Below are 19643 nucleotides of genomic sequence, written 5' to 3' on the forward strand. Positions count from 1 at the left end.
GGGGGTTGCGCCTGAGGTGGGTCCGGGCAACCAAAGATGTGGGGCGCCCCGAGGCTCGACCCTGCCGCCTGCACACTGTCGCCAGCGGGTTAGCCACGGAGTGCCGCAACCTGGACTCTAGGAGCCGCCAAGGGAGGCCGGGCTGACCCCGGTCCCGCGGGCCGGGAGGGATCCAGAGAAGGTGAGCAGCGCGAGCCCGGGGCCCCACCGCGGAGCGGAGACTAGGCGGGGAAGGAGAAAGCAAAAGGAGCGACGCCCCCGCAAGCAGCGCAGCGCGTCCCCAGAGGGCCCCGCTGAGGCGCTCACTCACCTGAGGCGCGGGTACCCGCCGTCAGTGCAGCAGCCGCGTCGGCGTCGGCGGCAGCAGCAGCGCCGAGAGGGGCGGGGGAGGCTCTGCGGCCGCGCAGGCGCACTGAGGATGCCAGGGTTGCGCAGGCGCGTCGGGCTCGCCCGCCACGGGAACTACCAAGATGGTGGCTGAGCCGAGAGGGGTCCCCGGCACCATTTTGGGTGTAGTTTTTCTGGCTGAGGAGTGGCTTTGGAGAGGAACTTTAAACGAGAACGACACGGTGGGAAGGGCGTTGAGTGTTGCGTCTGGCCGATTTCCTCCCTACCGCCAAGTTGCATCCTTATGAAAACTCTAAGAAATACTTTGATCTTTTTACAGGGGCCCAGAGCCGTTACACAAGGTACATGGCTAGCACAGTGCTTAGCACGGGAAGGGGCTTAGTAAATTCCTGCTGAATGGATAGTGACTTAAGAATTAGAATCCAACACCCAAGGCTCTTAATTCCCAGTCCTCCATTATATCACTGTATTACAATGCCAGCCACACCATGTCCTTTCTTGGGTGCAAAATGAGAAATCGAAAAATTTTTTTCATAATGATTATGCACATTAAGCTTAATGACCCAACAATTTACATAATACCAAAACGTACCGGACCAATTCCCTTTATCAAGAATTTATAATTTAATCTCGTGAAAATAAAGGAAAACATTGTTTAAAATGGAGTTGGGAGTCCAGAGGGGGAGCCCTCAGGCACTAGCACTTAACATGAACTACAGACTCCAATAGGAAGAATCTTCAATTACCAACCTCAACAAAAGAGACGAAGCTTGCAAGTCAATACTACAGTAAAAAAAACAAAATTTGACCGAGTAAATGTGGAGAGCTAATGGGCTTTATTAAGTGATTCATGAATGGTCTAGTATCCCGTCTAGCAAGTAGAAGAGTGCTTTGTGGAGTTGTACAAAATGGAAGGTTTTTATAGGAAGAACACTGAGGCAAGGGAACTATTTTTTTTAAAAAAAGGAATTATTATTGGGCCAGGACACCTGCTTGGGGTGGGGATGGAACACAAGGGAAAGGTTTTTATCGTGCAGAAAAACCTGGGCCGCAACCTGGGCTCTGGAAGTCGCCAAGGGAGGCTGGGGATGCGGACAGTCCACATGACGTTACCTGATTGGTGACCAAAATATTCCAGACAAGTTGATCAAGATTGTGTTTCTGGGAGATGTCGAAACTGCAATTAAATATACGTTTGCTATCTTGGGCTTTTAGCAAGAGTGATGCCACTGTGGGCCTGTGGTTTTCTTATTAACACTACTCCAACAGGAGGAAGATTTCCTTCCTTGCCCAGCAATTCAGCCAGTGAAAAACTGTCCGCACCCTAAACTCTTGCTTTCCCCCAATGGACTTTTATTGGAAACAACCCCTCCCAACTTCTTCCTTTTTCTCTGTAAAGCAATGTTCTTCTCCTTTGTTTGCTGGACTTGCCTGTGGTTTTTGCTATAGCATGCTTGTCCAGAATTGCAATTCTGTGCTATTCCCAAATAAACCCATTTTGCTGGTAAAATAACTGGTTGTCTTATTTTTCAGGTCAACATTACATCACCTGGGCATTGATGGTAACAGCAATACAGAGTACCCTACTCTCTCTCACACATTGTTTATTAAGTATCACTGACTAAAAGATATTCTCTTAACTAAATTAGAATGTAACAAATATTACCAAACATTGAATGACTGTCTATATTGTTATTTATCAAACCCAATTCCTGAACCAAATAGTGAAAATTAATATTAACTGAGCATAGCTTTTCATATATTTATTAACATTTACTAAGTGCCAAATTAGTTCTAGTTCAACGTCCACTACTATCTACATGTCCTTGGTTAAGTTATTAAGCCTCTTCAATCTTGAGTTCCTCATCTATGACAAAAAAAACAAGTTATCTCATAAAGTTATGGTCTGTATACATGTAAAATGCTTAGGACTATTTTTCTGTGCTCTATCCTGTTTAGCCGAATACAAAAGCATACTTCTTATAATTTTGAACAAATTCTTATGAACAAAAAGTGCAATAATATAATAAATAAAATGGAGGAAAGCACAATCACCTTTGGAGAGAAGTGATCTATCCCCATTCTACAGATGAGGGAGGAAATTGGGGATAAAAGATGAAAATTCGCTTCAAAGCCATGCTCTTTCCATTATACTACTCTGCTTCTGAAAGTATAGGAAATTAACACCACTCCTCTGGTTCTTAAAAGCCCCAGCTTTCCTTGAGGGCTGTCCAAAGTTTCCCTTCTTGTTCTACTCTGGACAATATTATCCACTCTCAAGACTTCGATAACTAGGTATTAGTAACTTCCAAATTTTATCTCTAGATTTTTCAGTTTTCCAGTTTAGTTGACTTCTTTGCTTGGTATCCCAAATTGAACTACTAGCTTCCCTATCTCATTAACGGCTCTATTATCCACCCAGTTGTTCAAGTTTTCCCTCCCGCCATCATACCGTCACTGTTCTAAACTTATTTAACCCCGGTAGCATCCCTGTGCTTTATAGTTCCCATCATTCTCCTAATCTTACATATGAGGTTAAATAGATTTTTCTTGTTACAAATGGCAGAGATAGGCTTTTAACTACATGCCTATGTTCCAGACACTATGAGGATCTTACCCCACTCACCCACTGCCAACACCTAGTACAGGCCATCATTTTCCATCTAGACTACTGCAATAGCCTAACTGGTCTCTCACAACCATACCTTGCTTTCTCCTGTTCTCCACACAACAACTAAAATGATCTTTTAAAAATAAAGTCCTGATCTCATCTCTCCCTCTCTTAAAACCCTTCTGATGACTGAATTTGTCTCAGATGGCTCTTCTAATGGATTCAGCATGCTTACGTTACTATTTTTTAAATATCCCAGAATGCTTCATTCTCCCTCCTCAGGTCTTTGGAAATGATCTTTTTGCCTCAAATACTTGCCCTAGTTAACTCCCTTATCCTTCTCAAATCAACTGAAACATCACTTTTGCAGAGTTGTTTCTTCTTATTCCGTGTCCCCACTAGACTGTGAGCATCATGAGAGGAGGTCCCATGTCTGCTTTTGTTTTTTGCTCTCTCCCCAGTTCCTAGAACTGTGCCTGGCATACAGGGGAGGGCTCTGTAAATATATGAAATAATAAGGAATGTAAGTCGAAGCAAGGAGATATCACCTCTCACTAATTGGTGCTTAGGCCAAAGTTTAAGACTTAAGATCATGACTAGGTATTTAAATGAAACAGGTTTTGTCCTACTAGGAGGATCAGAGAATAGGAAACATTAACACTCTTTCCACCATCTTGCCATGCCACCAAATGGTATGCATGAATGTCTTGGCTGATGCATTCAAGAGCATCAAAAATGCTGAAAAAGATAGGCAAACGCTAGGTTCTTATTGGGTCGTGCTCCAAAGCCCTTGTCCAGTTTCTGTGATGAAACACAGTTACATTGGCAAATTTGAAATCATTGATGATCCCAGAGCTGGGAAAATTGCTGTGAACCTCACGGGCAGGTTAAAGTATGGAATGATCTGCCCTAGATTTGATGTGCAACTCAAAGATCTAGAAAAATGGCAGAACCTGCTCCCATCTCGTCAATTTGGTTTCATTGTACTGACAACCTTAGTGGGCATTACAGACTATAAAGAAGCAAGACAAAAACACAGGCAGGAAAATCCTGGGATTCTTTTTCTCGGAATGTAATACATACATGCAAATAAAATGTCTCAATGGACAAAAAAAGAAAAAACGAATAAAAGAAACATTAACAATAAATTAGTTGTTTTATCAGTAATTAATGCTGAGGCATATCTCTACACTACATTGTTCACTTCCACATCTTGGTAAAGAAAATAGGATTCTTTTTTCTTAAAGAATCCTATTTTCTTTACCAAGATGTTCTCCTTTTTAATTTTTTTTTACACACTCAAAATATACACAAAGACAAGGAAAATCTTTTAATTATGTACAATTTTATAATGCAATTATTACCAAATATAGAGAACAATGAAAAGGAATACTTAGCCCCCTTCTTGAATCCAGAATTTAAGATGCTGACTCAATATTAAAAGCTAAAGCACACTATAGGCATTAGGACATAGAGAATAAGTGGTATTTCCTTCGATTTGTGAAGTGATATAAGTATCCACATGATGTTAAACAATGCCCACAATTTCTCTACCTGAAGTCACCTCAGGGCCACACTAGAAAATTAGTCTCATTCCTTTACAACCAGAACCCAACTTGACCCCCAAAATATTTCACTGGATTTGACCCTGAATAACTCTGGAATGATTTGAAAAACATCTACACAAGATGAAGATTTCTGATGACAAAGAATATTTAAAAGAATTGGCTACTAGTTCTTAAGGTCATTCCAAAAATTTAAAGTATTTGCACATTCTTGGAAAAAGTATCTATACAACATTCTTTTGGATACATAAATATTGAAACTTTTAGAAAAAAATCTAAGTGCTCTATAGTCAGCCAGTTATTCTTAAAGGCAACAGGGCAGATATCAACGGCTCATTTGCCACACAGTCGCCATGCACTGGAACACCCTTCCCATTTTTCTCCTCTAGAGCACCTTGTGGCAGAAAAGCTGTATAAGGTCACTGACAAGATTTAGAGCAATGTGCAGTAGGCAGCTTTTGTAGCTGGAGCTTGAGAAGTTTTCGAGCTGGTGAGGGATCTAATTGTTGCATGCTTCTCTTCCCTGCAGAGGAAAAGAGCCAAAAAGTAAATTTCAATTAAATGCAAATAACATTTATTGAAAACGTATATGGACACTGTGCCAGACACGATAGGCATTATAATGACAAATAAGAGTCTCTGTCCTCAAGGAGATGACAGTCTGATAAGAAAGCCAGCAGTAACTACAACCATAATATATGTGATGAATAAGAAAAGGTATATATAGCAATAATTTAGGGCTGGAGTAGGTCAGAAAAAGCTATGGAGAAATACTATCAGTGTCACTTAGTGGATTCTTGAAGAATGAAAAGGGGGAAAATGCAATGAGTATTAAGTCTTGGATTTACTAAAATGAGATGGTTTGTGGGGATTTTATTCTTAGTCTACTATGCTTCTGTGGAATTTACATCTAAAATTTCTCATTAACTTTGAATATCTACAACATAATAGTCATTGTGAGGGGGAAAAAAATCATTTGATGTAGACCTTATCTCTGAGACCATATGCTTTCAAGGGCAGTTTGTATCAGAGGGTTATCACTCTGGTCCCTTCAAGAGACACACTTACCAAGCTGTACTGACACCTTCTGGAGACATTGGGTACCTTCGTCCATAAAGGTATGCAGCTGCTTGACTGATCCTTGCAGTTCGTCCATCTGCAGATGAAAGACAGTTGCAAGCTTTAAGGGTCCATGGCTTCTTTAATGTCCCTCAAACGTACCAGGCAAGCTCCTGCTCAGGAGCTTTGCTTTTGCTGTTCTTTCAGCCTGGAGTGCTCATGCCAGGCGTATTCTTTCTGATCCTCCGGATCCACACCCCTTTCCCACACCACTCTATGCCCCAGCTGGCTGACCTGGATAATGTCTAATAAGATCCTATGTCCTGTGGCTTCTGGGTGGGTCTGGTCAAGAAAGAGCCCTAGTGGGAGGAAGCTGAATGAGCTCAGGGTATTTTTACTCAGGCCTGCTCCGGGAAGGATGATCTTGAGTTAGCTGTCTCTCAACAGAAGGTCATGGCTCTCTCAGAGCAGCCTACTGTGTGACTTTCTCCCCAGTGTGACTTTCTGCCACAATAACTGTTCCTCCCCTCCTCCCTTCAGGCAGTAAGAGCTTAGCTGCCTCTAAGCCCTAGGTTACTTCACTAACCCTTGTGGTTTCCCAATACCCGCACTTTATACATAGCCCCCTTATAAATAAACTCTCCTTGAATTACCCTTTCTTGACTGCTTCCTGTTAATACTTGGAATGATACAATATTACTCTTCAAAATGTCCTCCTGGCTCACTTCATTTCTTTTTAGTCTGTTAAAATGGCACCTTAGAGGGACCTTCCACACCTGTTCTATATAGCAATCTACTGCCCTCCCTGTACTCTCTCTCCCTTACTCTGCTTTATTAGCACTTATCGCCATATATTTATTTTTTATCGTCTCTCCATGTTTTGCCAAGGTAGAGTTAAATATACTTATCTCATCTTATTACACATATTCTCCAGGTCTTTTCATTTCCAAGGATGACAAAGTAGCAAAGTTGGATAACTCAACCAAATATAAACATGAGCCAACTCACCACCAACTCCATACAATCAAAGATTTTGCTCTGGTTCTGTAATATCTCCTGGTAGTCAGGCTTTGTGTTAAGGACTTCAATCTGAGAAGACCCAAAACATGTTGTAGGTTCCACTTCAACTTCAGTAATTTCGGCTGCAGTTGCTCCTCTAAAAACAAAATAAAACAAACAAAAAAAGAGCTTTCAAGGAATGTTAAAATTATTTTCTGGGGAAGACATGAAAAGATGACCTAGGGAAAAAACCTCCAATAAGACTTTATTAACCTGTCCCAATACTTTTCCACCTGACTCCTTATTAACAAGGGGTTCTGGAACAATTATCCATTATTAATGTTTTTATACCACTGAACTCCAGGAAATGCTAGAAGCTACATGTCAGTTGACTCTGCCTAACAGTAAGGTCCATTTACAAAAAGGACTATAGGTGGGGTGGAGTAAAGCCAAATCTTGCTATTCCGAAGTCAATGTCTATGATCTTTCACCAGAAGAAAGCTGGGCCACTTCAACTACCTAAAAAAAACAGTATGATAAGGAGTTCATGAAAATCGATGATAACTCTCTATTAACAACTACTACAATTTACTGAATGCCAGATACTTTCCATTTAACTTCATTTAACACTCACAATAACCCACTCAGGTAGGTACTAACATTATCTCCATCTTCAAACGAGGAGCTTCAGGCTTAGACATTAAGTGGCTTGCCCAAGGTCACAAAATGAAGCAATAATTAGGATTTGAACAGAAACAGCCTGCTTCCAGAAGCATTCCTCTTAACCAATAAGCTATGCCACATCAAAAGTTTTTATTCTGAAACTGCCATCTTATACATTACCTATCTTCATGAACAGAACATGTAAGGGGTGACTAAAGATAACCATGCTTGGATTGGGGAATTTTTTCAAACCATATTTCTCAAAGCACCTCTCTACAAAGAGGCTACTTTTGCAAATAGGGTTTTGGTTAAAATTTTATAGTTGGGTTTCTAGCTAAGATTCTATATGGAGAAAAAGCTTAAAGTCACTGGCTTAGATGGTCAACTAAATCAAAATCTAGCACTTTCTCACTTTCTTAATGTTAAAGACCCAGACAAAATCCTCTCTCCTGTACAGCCTCTTCCATCACCTTCGAGTCTTTGCATCTCCATGAAGGCTCTCTGAACAAGGTTCTCTCCCACACTTGACAGCTGGGAGAACCTGACCAAGGTTCTCTCCCACACTTGACAGCTCTCAAAGGCCAGATATTCACTCAAGTCCCCTGACTATTATTTTCGACCCAGCCCCAGGTTGCTGGGTACAGGGTAGAGATGTGCCTGTTTCCCCCAGGATGGGGAACAGCAGCGAAAGACACAGAACAGAAGCAATTCTGTTCTACGACTGAAAATAGTGTCACCAACCCTCCCCTCCTTCTCCTGACTCTCCATTATGGTCAGAGAGTGATAATAGACATTTTATAGAGCTTTGATGAGTTGCTTGGCTTATGAGAAAGGATTCATCATTCAAACTATGCTAACAGCTATCAATTCAAATCAAACTCCACACAAAGTAAAAAGATAGCTTCTGATGTCCAGTCGTAGATCTAACCTGGATACGATCTCATCAGCCTCCTTCTGGTAGTGTAGCAAGAGCTGATCCCAAGTCTGACGTTCTAAAGAAAACCTATAGAATCAGGAAAAAAAATTTCAGTTAATTTTTGATTATCTGAATCACCCAGGGCAACAAGAAGCACATTAGGTGCCTACTCTGTTTCTAAGACATGAATAAGAAGATTATTAAAGGATAAGAAATCGAGACCGACTCAGAGGAAATTAATTTAGTCAAATCAAACTTGAGTTCTTAAAATCAAATTAATATCTTTATTCCCCAGACTCCATAATATGAAATTGGCCATCAGTACAGGCCAAAAGATACCAATATGCAGCTTTCTAACTTCTAGTATTGATATACTAGTACTGACACTCAGAAAAAGATGTTTATTATTCATTTTCTCAGGTTTAGTTATTGTCCCCAGATGAATTTAGATTTTCCAACAAAGGTTCACTGATTTTCACTTACTTTGTTATGTATTCCTTCATCTCAGCCACTGATGTTTCCAGAGACAGATCTGAAGCTTTTCTAGAATACAGATAGGACTTTGAGATTAACACAAATCTTTCAAGAGCACTTGCTTTTAATATGACACCTTATATAATTTTAATGGCAATAAAACATGTTCAGAATTTATCTTTAAGAAATTAAACAAATATTTATTCTTGGACTCTATCTCACTTTTGCACTAGGTCTCATCTTCTATTTCTTTCATCAATTCCAATTCACAAATGGCCAGATTAACCTTTCTTAAAATATTCCTTTAATTTTTTTCCTTGCTTAAATACTGCGACTGTTTACTGCATTTATAAGAAAAGTAAAAAATCCTTAACCTGGCACTTAAGGCTCTCTGTATTCTTGCTCCATTCAGTTCATTAAGTTTGATTCCTCCTGTTACCTTTTATCTATTCTTTGCCATATAATCCCACTCATCCTGACCCTAAATATCTGAGGTCTTCGATCTCTAAACTTTTGTTCACATGAATTTTTAGTCCCTTCCCTTCCCACTAATCAAAACCTTAACATCTTTTAAGGCCCAACAATACTTTTTCATATGACTATCTTGTCTTTTCACTTAAACTGAAGCTATCACAGGACAAGGATTATGTTTTACTTACATCAATGGCTCAGCTCAGCTGGATAATTAATCCTAATGGAAAGGCAGGCACTGAAAATGCCAAAATTTTGCAGATATACTTGGTACTCTACCTGACAAAGACGAATTAGTTGTGCCATCTTTCATGTTTTTCTACCAAGGCCTGTGACACACAGTCTTTATCACTGTGGGCTGAGATGCAGCAGCCAGCAGTAGCTTAAACATACTGCATTAAAACAGATGCTATGTTGAGCCAAATATTTTTCATTTCTTGAATACCAATGTTAAGTTTAAGGATTTTTGGAAAAGTAGACCTTTACAAAGTCAAAACTAAAAAGTTTATGATGTAAGCTCTAGTGACAAGATTTGTTGCAGGGCAGGGGTAGAGGGCTGGGCTCCATCCCTGTAGAGGAACTGCAAGTTTAAGGCTGGGATTTCTAAATTTCTCCTAATATTCTTACTTTCCAATAGCTAAAAAACACAAGTTTATCTCTAATTTGCATGGCTAGCAAAGATCTGAAGAATGCTTTTCCTATTTATCTTCCCATGGCTGGTTCTTTCTCACCATTCAGGTCTTTTAGGTCTCAGTCCAAAAGTCAATTCAGAAGAGGTCTTCTCTGAACCCTACCTAAGCCACCCCCTTAAGTTACTATCATTATTGATCTTAGATTATCACTATCTTAAATTATTATTTTCTACATATGTCTTTCCAATTAAAAATGTATAAGAAAAGAGACCTTGTTTGACTTAGTTATCACTATATCTCCAGTATCTAGAAGAACCTGGTATGTAGAAGATGCTGGATAAATGTTTGTTGAGTAAATGAACAACTGACTAACTATAATAAAAAGTCTTAATTCAATTATAATTTAAGACAGAAGGGGAACTGAACTTACTCTTTTGAATCTTCAAAACATTTCTGTAGAGTGCCATTACTTTCCAGGCTGTCTGCAAAATGTTTTAATTCTTCAGAAAGAGAAGATGCTAGAGAAAATAAATTTACCTGTTATAAAGAGAATATAAATTTTCACAGCAAGCTGTTGACAAAGATGTAATACACTTTAAGGGGTCTCAGCTCTAGGGTCCCACGTTACACTCTGGCCCTCTCACTCATTCAAAAAAGTGGTATAAATATGAAGAAAGATTTTATCTTTTTTCTTTAGGTAGGTATAGATAAAATAGAAGACAACTCTTCTTTATGACATTTATTGATAGTGTTTTTTATACTTTGCTGGTGAAAAAGCAGTTAAAAAGGTATATCAGCACTGACAATTCTTTTCAAGAGATGTGAACTGCTGGCACTGAAAGGAAATATGTTACAGAAGTCAGGCAACAAGTCAGGCAAGAATGTAATAAAAAATGTTAAAGGCAAATAAAGAATTATGGGCATATGGTGAAAACGGTTTTCTGCTTATGCCTGGAAGAGTCCATAATTACATTCAGGTGAAGAATGCATAGGGGAAAGGATACATTAAATAGCTATCAAGACATACCCTGACATAGCTACTCTAATTATGGTGATGGTCCAATTCTGAGATAAACAATTTTAACTGATAAGTCTGAGTTCATGTATTTTCTAGGTCTTTTAAGTGGGTAAAATCTAGTATTCTGATCCTGAATAATTGTATAGTTACACTGTAAGAAGAGTTACTTCCCAGAAAGCTGAAAATTGATTCCTAGGAAAAAAATATTTATAACATATCAGAGATGAAGAGCTAATTTCCTTAATATAGAGAGTTCCTACAAATCAATATAAAAGACCAAACATGCCAATTTTAAAAACTGAACAAAGGATACAAACAGAAAATGAAGCACATATGGTTCTAGAAAATAAGAAAAAATGCTATCCTCTTCAAAAGAAACAGATTAAAACTACAAAATACCTTTCCTCGCCTACGAAATAGTAAAAAATCTGAACTGTTTAAAAAAAACCGTTAGTGAGTGTGACAAAACAGGTACTTGCATATAATGCTGGTGAAAGAATGAAATGATACAACCTTTCTGGAAGGCCATCTGGTAATTCTTACCATTTCATTTGACCTATTAATTTCAATTCTAGCAATTTATCTTATTTTTATTTGCACACGTGCCAAAAGGCTTGTGTAAAAAAGGTATTCATTACCCTATTCATTGTAATAGCAAAAGAGTGAAAACCCTAAAAGTCCATCCATAAGAAACTGGTTAAATCAAATATGGTACATTTATAAAATGGAATATCATGTGACTACTAAAATGTCAAGACAGCTCTATATGTGTGATATGGAGTAATATACAAGACAAATTGTTAGGTTAAAAAAAAAAACAAGACAAGGTAAAGAACAGTACAGAGAGTATTATTTGATTTTAATGTATAAATGTTTGCAAAGGCAGTATCTCTGCACTGATACACAGGAAGCTGGTGGTAATGGCTGCCTCTGTGGAGAGGATGTGAGACTGGAGTTTGGGGTGGAAAGCAGGCTTACTTTTCACTTTTATACTTTCTAAACTTCCTTAACATATGTTCTTATTTTTTTAAATGCAATTAAAAAAGAAAGGAACAGGGGCTGGTTTTGTGAAGTACCAGCTCCTTTAAATGGGGATCCTAAAAATGGGGCTTCAACTGACTTTAACAAAAGGTACAGCTCAAGGTCAAAGCTCACTCGTCCATTCTTAGGAACTTACCTTTGGCTCGGAAGCTTTCAAGACTGAAGCCCTCAGTGCCCCTTAAGAAAGGTTCAAGTTTCTGAACAGAGAACTAAATAAAGAAAAGCATTTTTAGTACGACAACCAAGATTTTCTAGGCCAGTCCCAATGACGTTCATGAACTGTTATGATGTTTAATAAATATGAAAGTAAACATGATTTAATTTTTATACCTAAGATCTTCTTCATATAAACAAATAGTTTAGGAAAAACTCTGTTAGTAAGACTATTTTTATTTTTAGTTTAAGCAAAAAATGGTCACTTAATTCACACAAATAACTTGCTTATCTAAACTGATGTAATTACCAGTTAGCCAAATACCGACTTAGTGTGTAGTCAGATCTCAAAGGTCTGCTTTAACTTAGATTTTGACCTCCGCTCACTTTAAATTTCCATCATTTCCTGTCATTTGCTGCCAATGGGCAAAAGATATGAGATTGGGGAAATCTCTCAGCTACTCAGTTAGCAGCAGCACCAAAAGGACTGATAGAGAGCATAGTCCAGAGGGAAATCAGCTGCTAGGATTAAATCTGGCTTTTAAATTAATCTCAACTAGAGAAAGACATCTCTTAATCTTAACAGATGCAGCACACAGCACACAGGACTGATTTCTCTTTGGGACTATATAGTAACAATTTAAAAAAAAAAAAAAAAGGAAAAGAAAGCATTTCCCAATCCCGAGAATCTCACCTGGAAACTGGAAAGCAGGAGAGAACCAAGCCGTTTGCTTTCTGCTAAGCTGACACTGATGGATCTGCTGAGTTCTAACATAAAATATCACATTTAAGGAGCTGGATACTTACAGTTAATAAAATAAAAAAAAATTGAAAAATTTCCTCTCCTGATGCAGTCCAACTTAAGGCATGAATGCCCAAGCAATCTTCTCTAATTAAAGAGAGAATTCATATATAATCACATCTGATTTTTTTTCAGGATCGCCAAGGAATGAAATTTACCTATTAGTGCACCCTAACTTTAAAAAGTTACAAGAACTTCTTATGTATTACATTAAACTCTTGTCTTGTTAAACAAAGGAGATTAATAATATAACTTTTTTAGTGTTTTATATTCACCGAAGAACAGAGATGGGAACATTTGAGCATTTTTATGACAGGCCCTGCAGTGTGCTCTAAAAACACTGTCTTAAGAGTCCTCTGATAAACTATGACCTCCATTTTACAAATGGGGAAACTGAAGCTCAGAGGGGAGATGACTTGTTTGAGGCCAGAGATTGATGAAGTGAGATTTCAGTCCCAAGACAGTTACCGAAACCTGTTTTTCCCAGTAATACCTTGCTGCCTTTTTATAATGACCTAATAATAACGTTAATAGTAATTTGTTGAACACTTACTATGTAAAAGGCTTTTTATTAAATGCTATACACACCTCATTAAAACTCAAGACAAGTATCTTATCAATGCCAAGTTACAGATGATAACACAGAGGCACAAAGATTAGGTAATAGGTAACTTGCCCAAGGTCACAAGGTGAGTCAGCCTAAATTGGATGGGCATTTTATATAATTATGCCACTGAATCCTCAGGATGTATATACTGTTTTTTTCAATTATGTCTATTTAAAAACATCACTTATTATTCAGCAAAGTAAGTTTGCTTTGAGAATTTGAGAGATACATATCTTTTGGTCCTCTAACTTCAGCTGGTTGTGTTTTTAAAGTTCTTTTGTCTCCTCTTTTGATTACTTCTCATTACTATTAATCAGGAAACACAGGATACCTTCTGCTTATAGCCAAAGAAATCTGGCAAGTGGCCAGGAATAACTGGAGGTGACCAATCTTATTACTTCAGTGATTTTCTGTTATACAGAATTTTAGGTGCACATGCTCTGGAATAGTGATAAAGGTAGGAGTAATCTTAAGGAACTGCTACTGTTTTCTTGGCACACCTATGGAAAAAAATACATGAGCATAAATGTGGCAGCAATTTTCTGATATGCTAAATGGCTGTTTTTATCCAGATTTCTTGTTAGATATCAGGCTATCTGGAAGTGAGGTAACATCTTTAAAATAATCATAATAGCTTAACATCTGAGCTATTTACTATGTGACAAGTACTGTGTTATACATATCAATGCATTTAATCCTCACACAATCCCATAAAATAGGTATGATTTCATTCCATTTACTGACGATGACCAAAGGGGATTAAGGAACCTGCTTAAGATCACATAACTAGTAAGTTTTCCCTGAAACATGTTAGACTTTCCACATTAAATCTTGTACTTTAATGCTTATTATCATTATTAAATTATTATTATAAACTCACACAAAATCACATTCAAATACGTATCTAAACACTTGGTTTTCACTCTATGTATATTTATGTGCATCTTCCCTGAGATATTTTCAGTGATAAAGCTTAAAATCAGGTAGCAAACCCATCTACCTTCTGTTTCACTTTAGGATATGAGGCAGAAAGCCATAGGAAGAAATCTTTAATGCCTCTCATCCCAACAGAGGTGAGCATTGAACAGTTGCAAATCGGAATTTCTGTTCATGGTACAGGTTACAATGGGCAGCTAATAATGATATAAATAGCAATAATAGTGAACGCTTATTAGGCGTTAGACATAATATTTAAAATATCCCTCTTACAGATGAGGAAACTGAGGCTCAGAGAGGTGATGTGATTTACTCAGTCACATAGCTAGTTAGTAGCAAAGTCAAGTCTATCCTACTATGCTCTTTCTGTCATACCTCACTGCCTCTTATCTGAGCTGCAACTCCACTGTCTTATATATGCAGCACCCCACCTGTGATGCCCTGATGAAAGGGAGGCAGTGATTTTCGCCGGTTCATTTCTTTCATACTTGCTCGCCGCCAGGATTGCCTCCTGTCTTGATGATGGGCAGACTGTTCTTGGGGGGACAAATGAAGGGATGTGGACTGATGTCCTTCCTGGTGGCTGAGATCACAACTGCCCTCTTTTTTAAGGCTAGAGCCAAGATGAATTCTTTCCTTTGAAACACTTTGAGTCATCTCCAGAGAGGCTGATGATTTATTACACACTTCCACAGGGCTGGGATCTGATTCCAGTTGATGATCATGAGTCTTAGACGTCACTTGTTCCTCTTCCATCGCTTGTTATAAAAAGGTCAAAATACAAAATCAAACCCATCACAACTAAGTATCTGGGCAAAAAGATGGAGAAAAAGATGTGTGCCCCAGACCATGGAAACACTGAGAAAGCACCTGTGCAAATATGTGAATATGTGATTCCAAGTCCACCAGAAGCCACGAAAGCATTTAGGTATAGCTGAGAAACCTGCACCCAAGGCAAGAGGTACTGAATTTCACTACAGTACTCACCTTCTACAGAGTCTGATCTAGTCACTGAAGTCATCCTGGGTGGTAAACCCTGAAAACAGAAAACTGAGGTGATCTGTTCTCCACATTTAAGCCCGTCTCACTAGGGCTTTACTACCTTAGAATAGGCCTTGTGCTTTTCAGCCTCTCTAAAGTGCCCATCTCTGCCCCATGAAATTTAGCTCCCTGACAAGGCCCAGCACAATGCCACCTCACCCACCACCTCCACAGACTATCAGCAGGGCTCATTACCTCCTCTGAATTTCTAGAGAACTTACCACTAGGAATGCTCATCTCTTCCTTAACACATATCTTATCTTATTTCTCAATTGTTTTGAATTGAATTTGTCCCTAATTCCCTAATTCAGCTAATGGCATTAAGATCTACATCGTCTTCCAAACTAGAAAAATCACATCAACCTTTACTTTTTATTATTAACTCTCCAGATCCAAAATCCTGTCCATTCTACCGCCAACAGTCTCTCTAAATCTTTCTTTAAATTTATTGAAATAACATTGGTGAATATTATATAAATTTCAGGTGTACAACTTTATAATACATCTGTATACTCCATTGAGTGCTTGCCATCCGAAGCCTAGTCTCCTTCTGTAACCATATACTTGAATCTCATTACCCTCTTTGTTCTTCCCTAGTCCCCTCATCTGGTATCCACTATTCTGTTATCTGTATCTATGAGTCTGTCTCTAAATCTTTTCTCCATTTCCAGTTCTTAGTTTAGTTCATTTCATAATTTCCACCACCTCCCTCCCCTTTCCCCAAATAATCTAACAGCCTCTCCACTAGTTTTCCTACATCCAGCACTGTTCTTCTACTCATTCTTTGGACAGCAGTAAAGATTTTTGCAGTGTATTCAACACTTTTCATAAGCTAGTTCCAATCTAGCCATTCTTGCTCTCTCCTGCTACTCCTGTTTCCTGCACCACTTTTGAATCTTTGAACATGGCCTGTAAAACGTGTTCATCCTCCCCAACCTAGCCCAGATGTGTAGGTTTCACACCACTTCTCTTTAGCAGAGCGGGTTGCTCCACCCCTCGGTCTCTCTAGCACTGGCTGTAAAGTCTGTTTATGTTTGTCTCCCCAGAAAGAAGGCAGGGACCCGACTGAGGCATCTCTACACCTACCATGCTTACCCCTGAATTCCAGCAGAAATCTGCAGGGGGCGTGGCTTAAAAAGAAATGAATATAGGTGGAAGGACAACATGGAAAAGATAACAGAACAAGAACCGGGTAGGTCAAGGATCTAAATCCTCAGTTACGACCGTAATCACAGACTCAAACCTAGATAAAAACAGCAACAGCAATAATCATCATTTGTTAAGCTGCTTGTTAGGTGCTTATTATATGTCAAGACCTATGTTATATGTAAGTGCTTTATTTGCATCATTATTTTATCCCATTAATCCTTTCCACAGCTTCTGTACAAAGTACTATTATTCACCTCTTCTTGCAGATGGGGAACTGAGGTTCAGAGGGCAAAAGGCTGGTTCAAGATTGTTACACTGCTAGTCTAGGGCAAAGGAGAAATTCGAACACAGGCCTGTGACCCACCCCAACCCTTTAACCACTGTTCAGGAGTCTAGACCGCTGGCTCTGCAAAAAGGACGAGTGAGAGAGGCGCCGCCCGCCTTCAGATTTCCCAGAGGAGGCCGCAGCGCCCCGGGGGACCCGCAGTGCCCGCTGTCACACGGCGGCGACGGGACTGGGTGGGCAGAGATCCGATGCCAAAAAGGCCGTTGCGAGGGTGAGTGGGGCCTAGTCTGGGGAAAGGTATGCGACTTCCTGACCTCAGAGCGACGCCCGTCCAGCCTGGAGCCTCCGTTCTTGAACTACAAGGCCGTAGGTCACTCTCCGTGGCCTCCGCTGGGTCACCCCGGGACCCCCTGCGCCACTGCGACTCTTCTTTCTACTCCACCAGGTGCTCCGTCCACAGACCACGCCCCGCGCCCCCACCGCCGCTTCCGAAACTCCCGCCAACTAAGGGCGCATGCGCGACCGGCGGCCTCCCGGGCACGCGCACGCGCACCCAGAACGCCTGCCTGCTTCAAAGGCGCATGCGTAAACTGGTTTTCAACGCTCTTACTAGCCCGGCCTCCGGGTCCAAATTCTTCCACGCATAGGAGTAGCCACGTTACCACCTCCTCAGCTACGCGGTGTCAGGGCAGTCCCTGCCACACCATCATGATGTTTGACGTCCCATGGGTCTAGAACCCATTTAAGATGGGAAACGGGCTCAGAGAGGTACTTGCCAGAGGAATACAGTGCATCAGCGAGCATCTGAAGCTCTGCTCCTGTCGCTAGGCCATGTTTCCTTTTCCCTTATTCTTAACACCAAAAATGTGGACCATGACTCTCTCAGGGCGGACTGGAGCTATGCGCTCAGTTTGCTTTATCCAACTCTACTCCTGCTCTAGCACTTTTTTTCTTTTGTGGCCCTTTCAACACATGGCAAAGTTCAAGAACCCTCCTTTGCAGCCCCATTGCAGGCCGCCCTCTCCCCAAACTGCTTGCGTTGCTTCTCTGCGCCCCCCCCCCCCATGGCTTCTTGCCTCTGCTCCTTGGATAGCCAATTCTCTCTACCTGGGAATCCCTTCCCTGCTTTTTCCTGGCAAAATTCTCTAATTTTAAGCATCACCTGAGGATTCATTTCAGCCTTTTCTGAGGTCTCAGGCTGCAAACCAGATGCCCCTTCTGTATTCCCAAGAGCCCAACCTGTGTCTTTCCCACCATCCCTTGTTGGCCCCAGAGAGCAGACTGCTTCCTCAGCACCTAGTATGATGCCATGAAAATGTCCCCTTGCATGTACAGTTCTTTCTTTCATATCTGAAACCTCTCAATGTTGAATTATGAGCAGTCCACAAAATCTTAAAGGGAGTGGCAGCTGGAACATAACTGTGGTTATTCTTCCACAGCAGCTGCGGTCCTTCGAAAATTTTTCTGAGAGGCCAAAATCTGCCTTCCTGAAATTTCCACCCTGTGGTTCTAGCCTGCTGGCTTCAATAGCCATCTGAAAGCAGATTTGCTTTTGGTTCCCTGAATATAAGTTTCTGGGACTCAGTGGTACCCAGTTCCTTCTGTGTCCATCCCCCTCCTTTGACTCCCCATTCGTCATTGTCTCAAGAACAGAACAGTGTTCTCAGCTAGGGTGGGCCACCCTAGAGCACAAGCAAAAATATAGCCTCATGGAACCCCAATACTTCCTCTATCTCCTTCCCCTGCCTTCAATTCTTCGATGGCTCCATACTGTCCACAGAATATGCACATTTGTCCCCTCACAAGGCACTGTGTGATCTGACCCAGCCTCTTCTTCATTGTTCCCCGCTCCAGTGACATCAAATTTCTTACAGTTTTCCAGTTCTGCTCTGCTGTCTTTCAACTAGGCTATCACACATACTGTTTCCTCTGGAACTATCTCACCTTAGGCTCTTGCCTACAGCACACCACCATCCCCTTCATGTGGTCAACATCTCAACCTTAGGTGCCAGTTCAAATGCCCCTTCCTCTGTGAAGCTTTTCCTGATTTCTCTTGGCTCCCTGAGCACCTGAGCACCCTGGGCTCCCCCAACCCCCATCCCCCCTCCCCAGCCATTGACATTTGCTTCTCTGTCTTCCAGGCCCATCTATAGTATCTTCAATGCCTAGCACACGCCTGGCTGTTGGTCCTTAAAAAAAAGAGATCTATATTTTTATGAGGTAGCTGGCTTCCAGGATGGCCCCCCCAAGGATCCCTGCTTCCTGGTGTTCATGCCCACAGTAGTCCTCTTCCACAGTGCGTAGGATTGATCGGTATAACCAATAAGATACTGCAGAAATGACAGTGTGTGATTTTCAATGTTTAGTCATAGAAGACATTGTGACTTCTACCCTGCTCTCCCATAGATCACTTGCTCTGGGGGAAGCTAGTGCCATGTTATGAGGATACTCAAGCAGCCCCATGGAGAGGTCCAAGTGCGACAGAACTGAGGCCTCCTGCCAACAGCCAACACTGACTTGCCAGGCATATGAGCCACCTTACAAATGGATCTTCCAGCCCCAGTCGAGCCTTCACATGATTGCAGCCTGACTGATACCTTACTGCAACTTCAGGAAACCCTGAGTCAGAACTATCCTACTCCTGATTCCTAACCCACAACATCTGTGATATAATGTTTTGAAATTAATTATACCGTAATAGATAATTTAACCCATGTCTAAAGTGTCCTTTATTTCATGATAAACTTTAAACAGTCTTTTGTAGAAAAGGTTCATTTCCATTTTTGAGCACTCTGCATTTGTTTCTCAGTGGTCATATCACATTCAGTGGGAGACTCTGAGATGTGAGCAGCAGGGAACACCCGGTGGTCCC

The 19643-nt window shown here is 40.6% G+C and overlaps 2 protein-coding genes, 1 long non-coding RNA gene and 1 pseudogene across 14 annotated transcripts in view; 2 read left to right on the plus strand and 2 right to left on the minus strand.

Moving 5' to 3' along the window:
• Positions 1-409, minus strand: part of NDRG3 (NDRG family member 3) — a 57824-nt gene extending 57415 nt beyond the window's left edge. For 2 of the 8 annotated variants that reach the window (XM_023534432.1, XM_011366580.2), the window contains exon 1: positions 311-409. The gene's annotated coding sequence lies outside the window, so the exon portion shown is untranslated. The remainder of the gene's footprint in view (positions 1-310) is intronic. The other 6 variants (XM_023534436.1, XM_023534435.1, XM_023534433.1 and 3 more) reach the window with 5 other exon arrangements.
• Positions 410-1920: 1511 nt separating this feature from the next.
• LOC111743950 lies at positions 1921-4913 on the plus strand (annotated as a pseudogene).
• On the minus strand, positions 4275-17256 carry DSN1 (DSN1 homolog, MIS12 kinetochore complex component). 5 transcript variants are annotated; one of them, XM_023534438.1, is made up of 11 exons: positions 17086-17254; positions 15283-15331; positions 14727-15069; positions 12645-12718; positions 11934-12006; positions 10169-10256; positions 8645-8704; positions 8174-8248; positions 6592-6739; positions 5593-5680; positions 4275-5047 (listed from the first exon to the last, which is right to left on the minus strand). In XM_023534438.1, the coding sequence occupies exons 3-11, from the start codon at positions 15049-15051 to the stop codon at positions 4944-4946; spliced, it is 1035 nt and encodes a 344-aa protein (XP_023390206.1). In that variant the 5' UTR covers positions 15052-15069; positions 15283-15331; positions 17086-17254; the 3' UTR covers positions 4275-4943. The 5 variants fall into 5 exon arrangements, with proteins under 5 accessions (XP_023390206.1, XP_011364883.1, XP_011364884.1 ...); XM_011366581.2 differs by having other exon boundaries at positions 14727-15053; positions 17086-17253; XM_011366582.2 differs by lacking the exon at positions 14727-15069 and having other exon boundaries at positions 17086-17256.
• Positions 17257-17398: 142 nt separating this feature from the next.
• On the plus strand, positions 17399-19487 carry LOC111743959. Its single transcript, XR_002781960.1, has 3 exons — positions 17399-17539; positions 18913-19067; positions 19178-19487. It is a non-coding gene; the product is annotated as an uncharacterized LOC111743959 (long non-coding RNA).
• The last annotated feature ends 156 nt before the right edge of the window (positions 19488-19643 follow it).

Source organism: Pteropus vampyrus, unplaced genomic scaffold, assembly GCF_000151845.1.
Source record: "Pteropus vampyrus isolate Shadow unplaced genomic scaffold, Pvam_2.0 Scaffold125, whole genome shotgun sequence".
NCBI lineage: Eukaryota > Metazoa > Chordata > Mammalia > Chiroptera > Pteropodidae > Pteropus > Pteropus vampyrus.

Coding starts and splice junctions, on each gene's coding strand:
- DSN1 (XM_011366581.2), bottom strand. CDS start 15,316: ATGACTTCAGTGACTAGATCAGACTCTGTAGAAG. Junction 10,257..11,933: donor TGAAAGCTTCCGAGCCAAAG/GTAAGTTCCTAA, acceptor TATTTTCTCTAG/CATCTTCTCTTTCTGAAGAA. Junction 8,705..10,168: donor TGTTTTGAAGATTCAAAAGA/GTAAGTTCAGTT, acceptor TCTGTATTCTAG/AAAAGCTTCAGATCTGTCTC.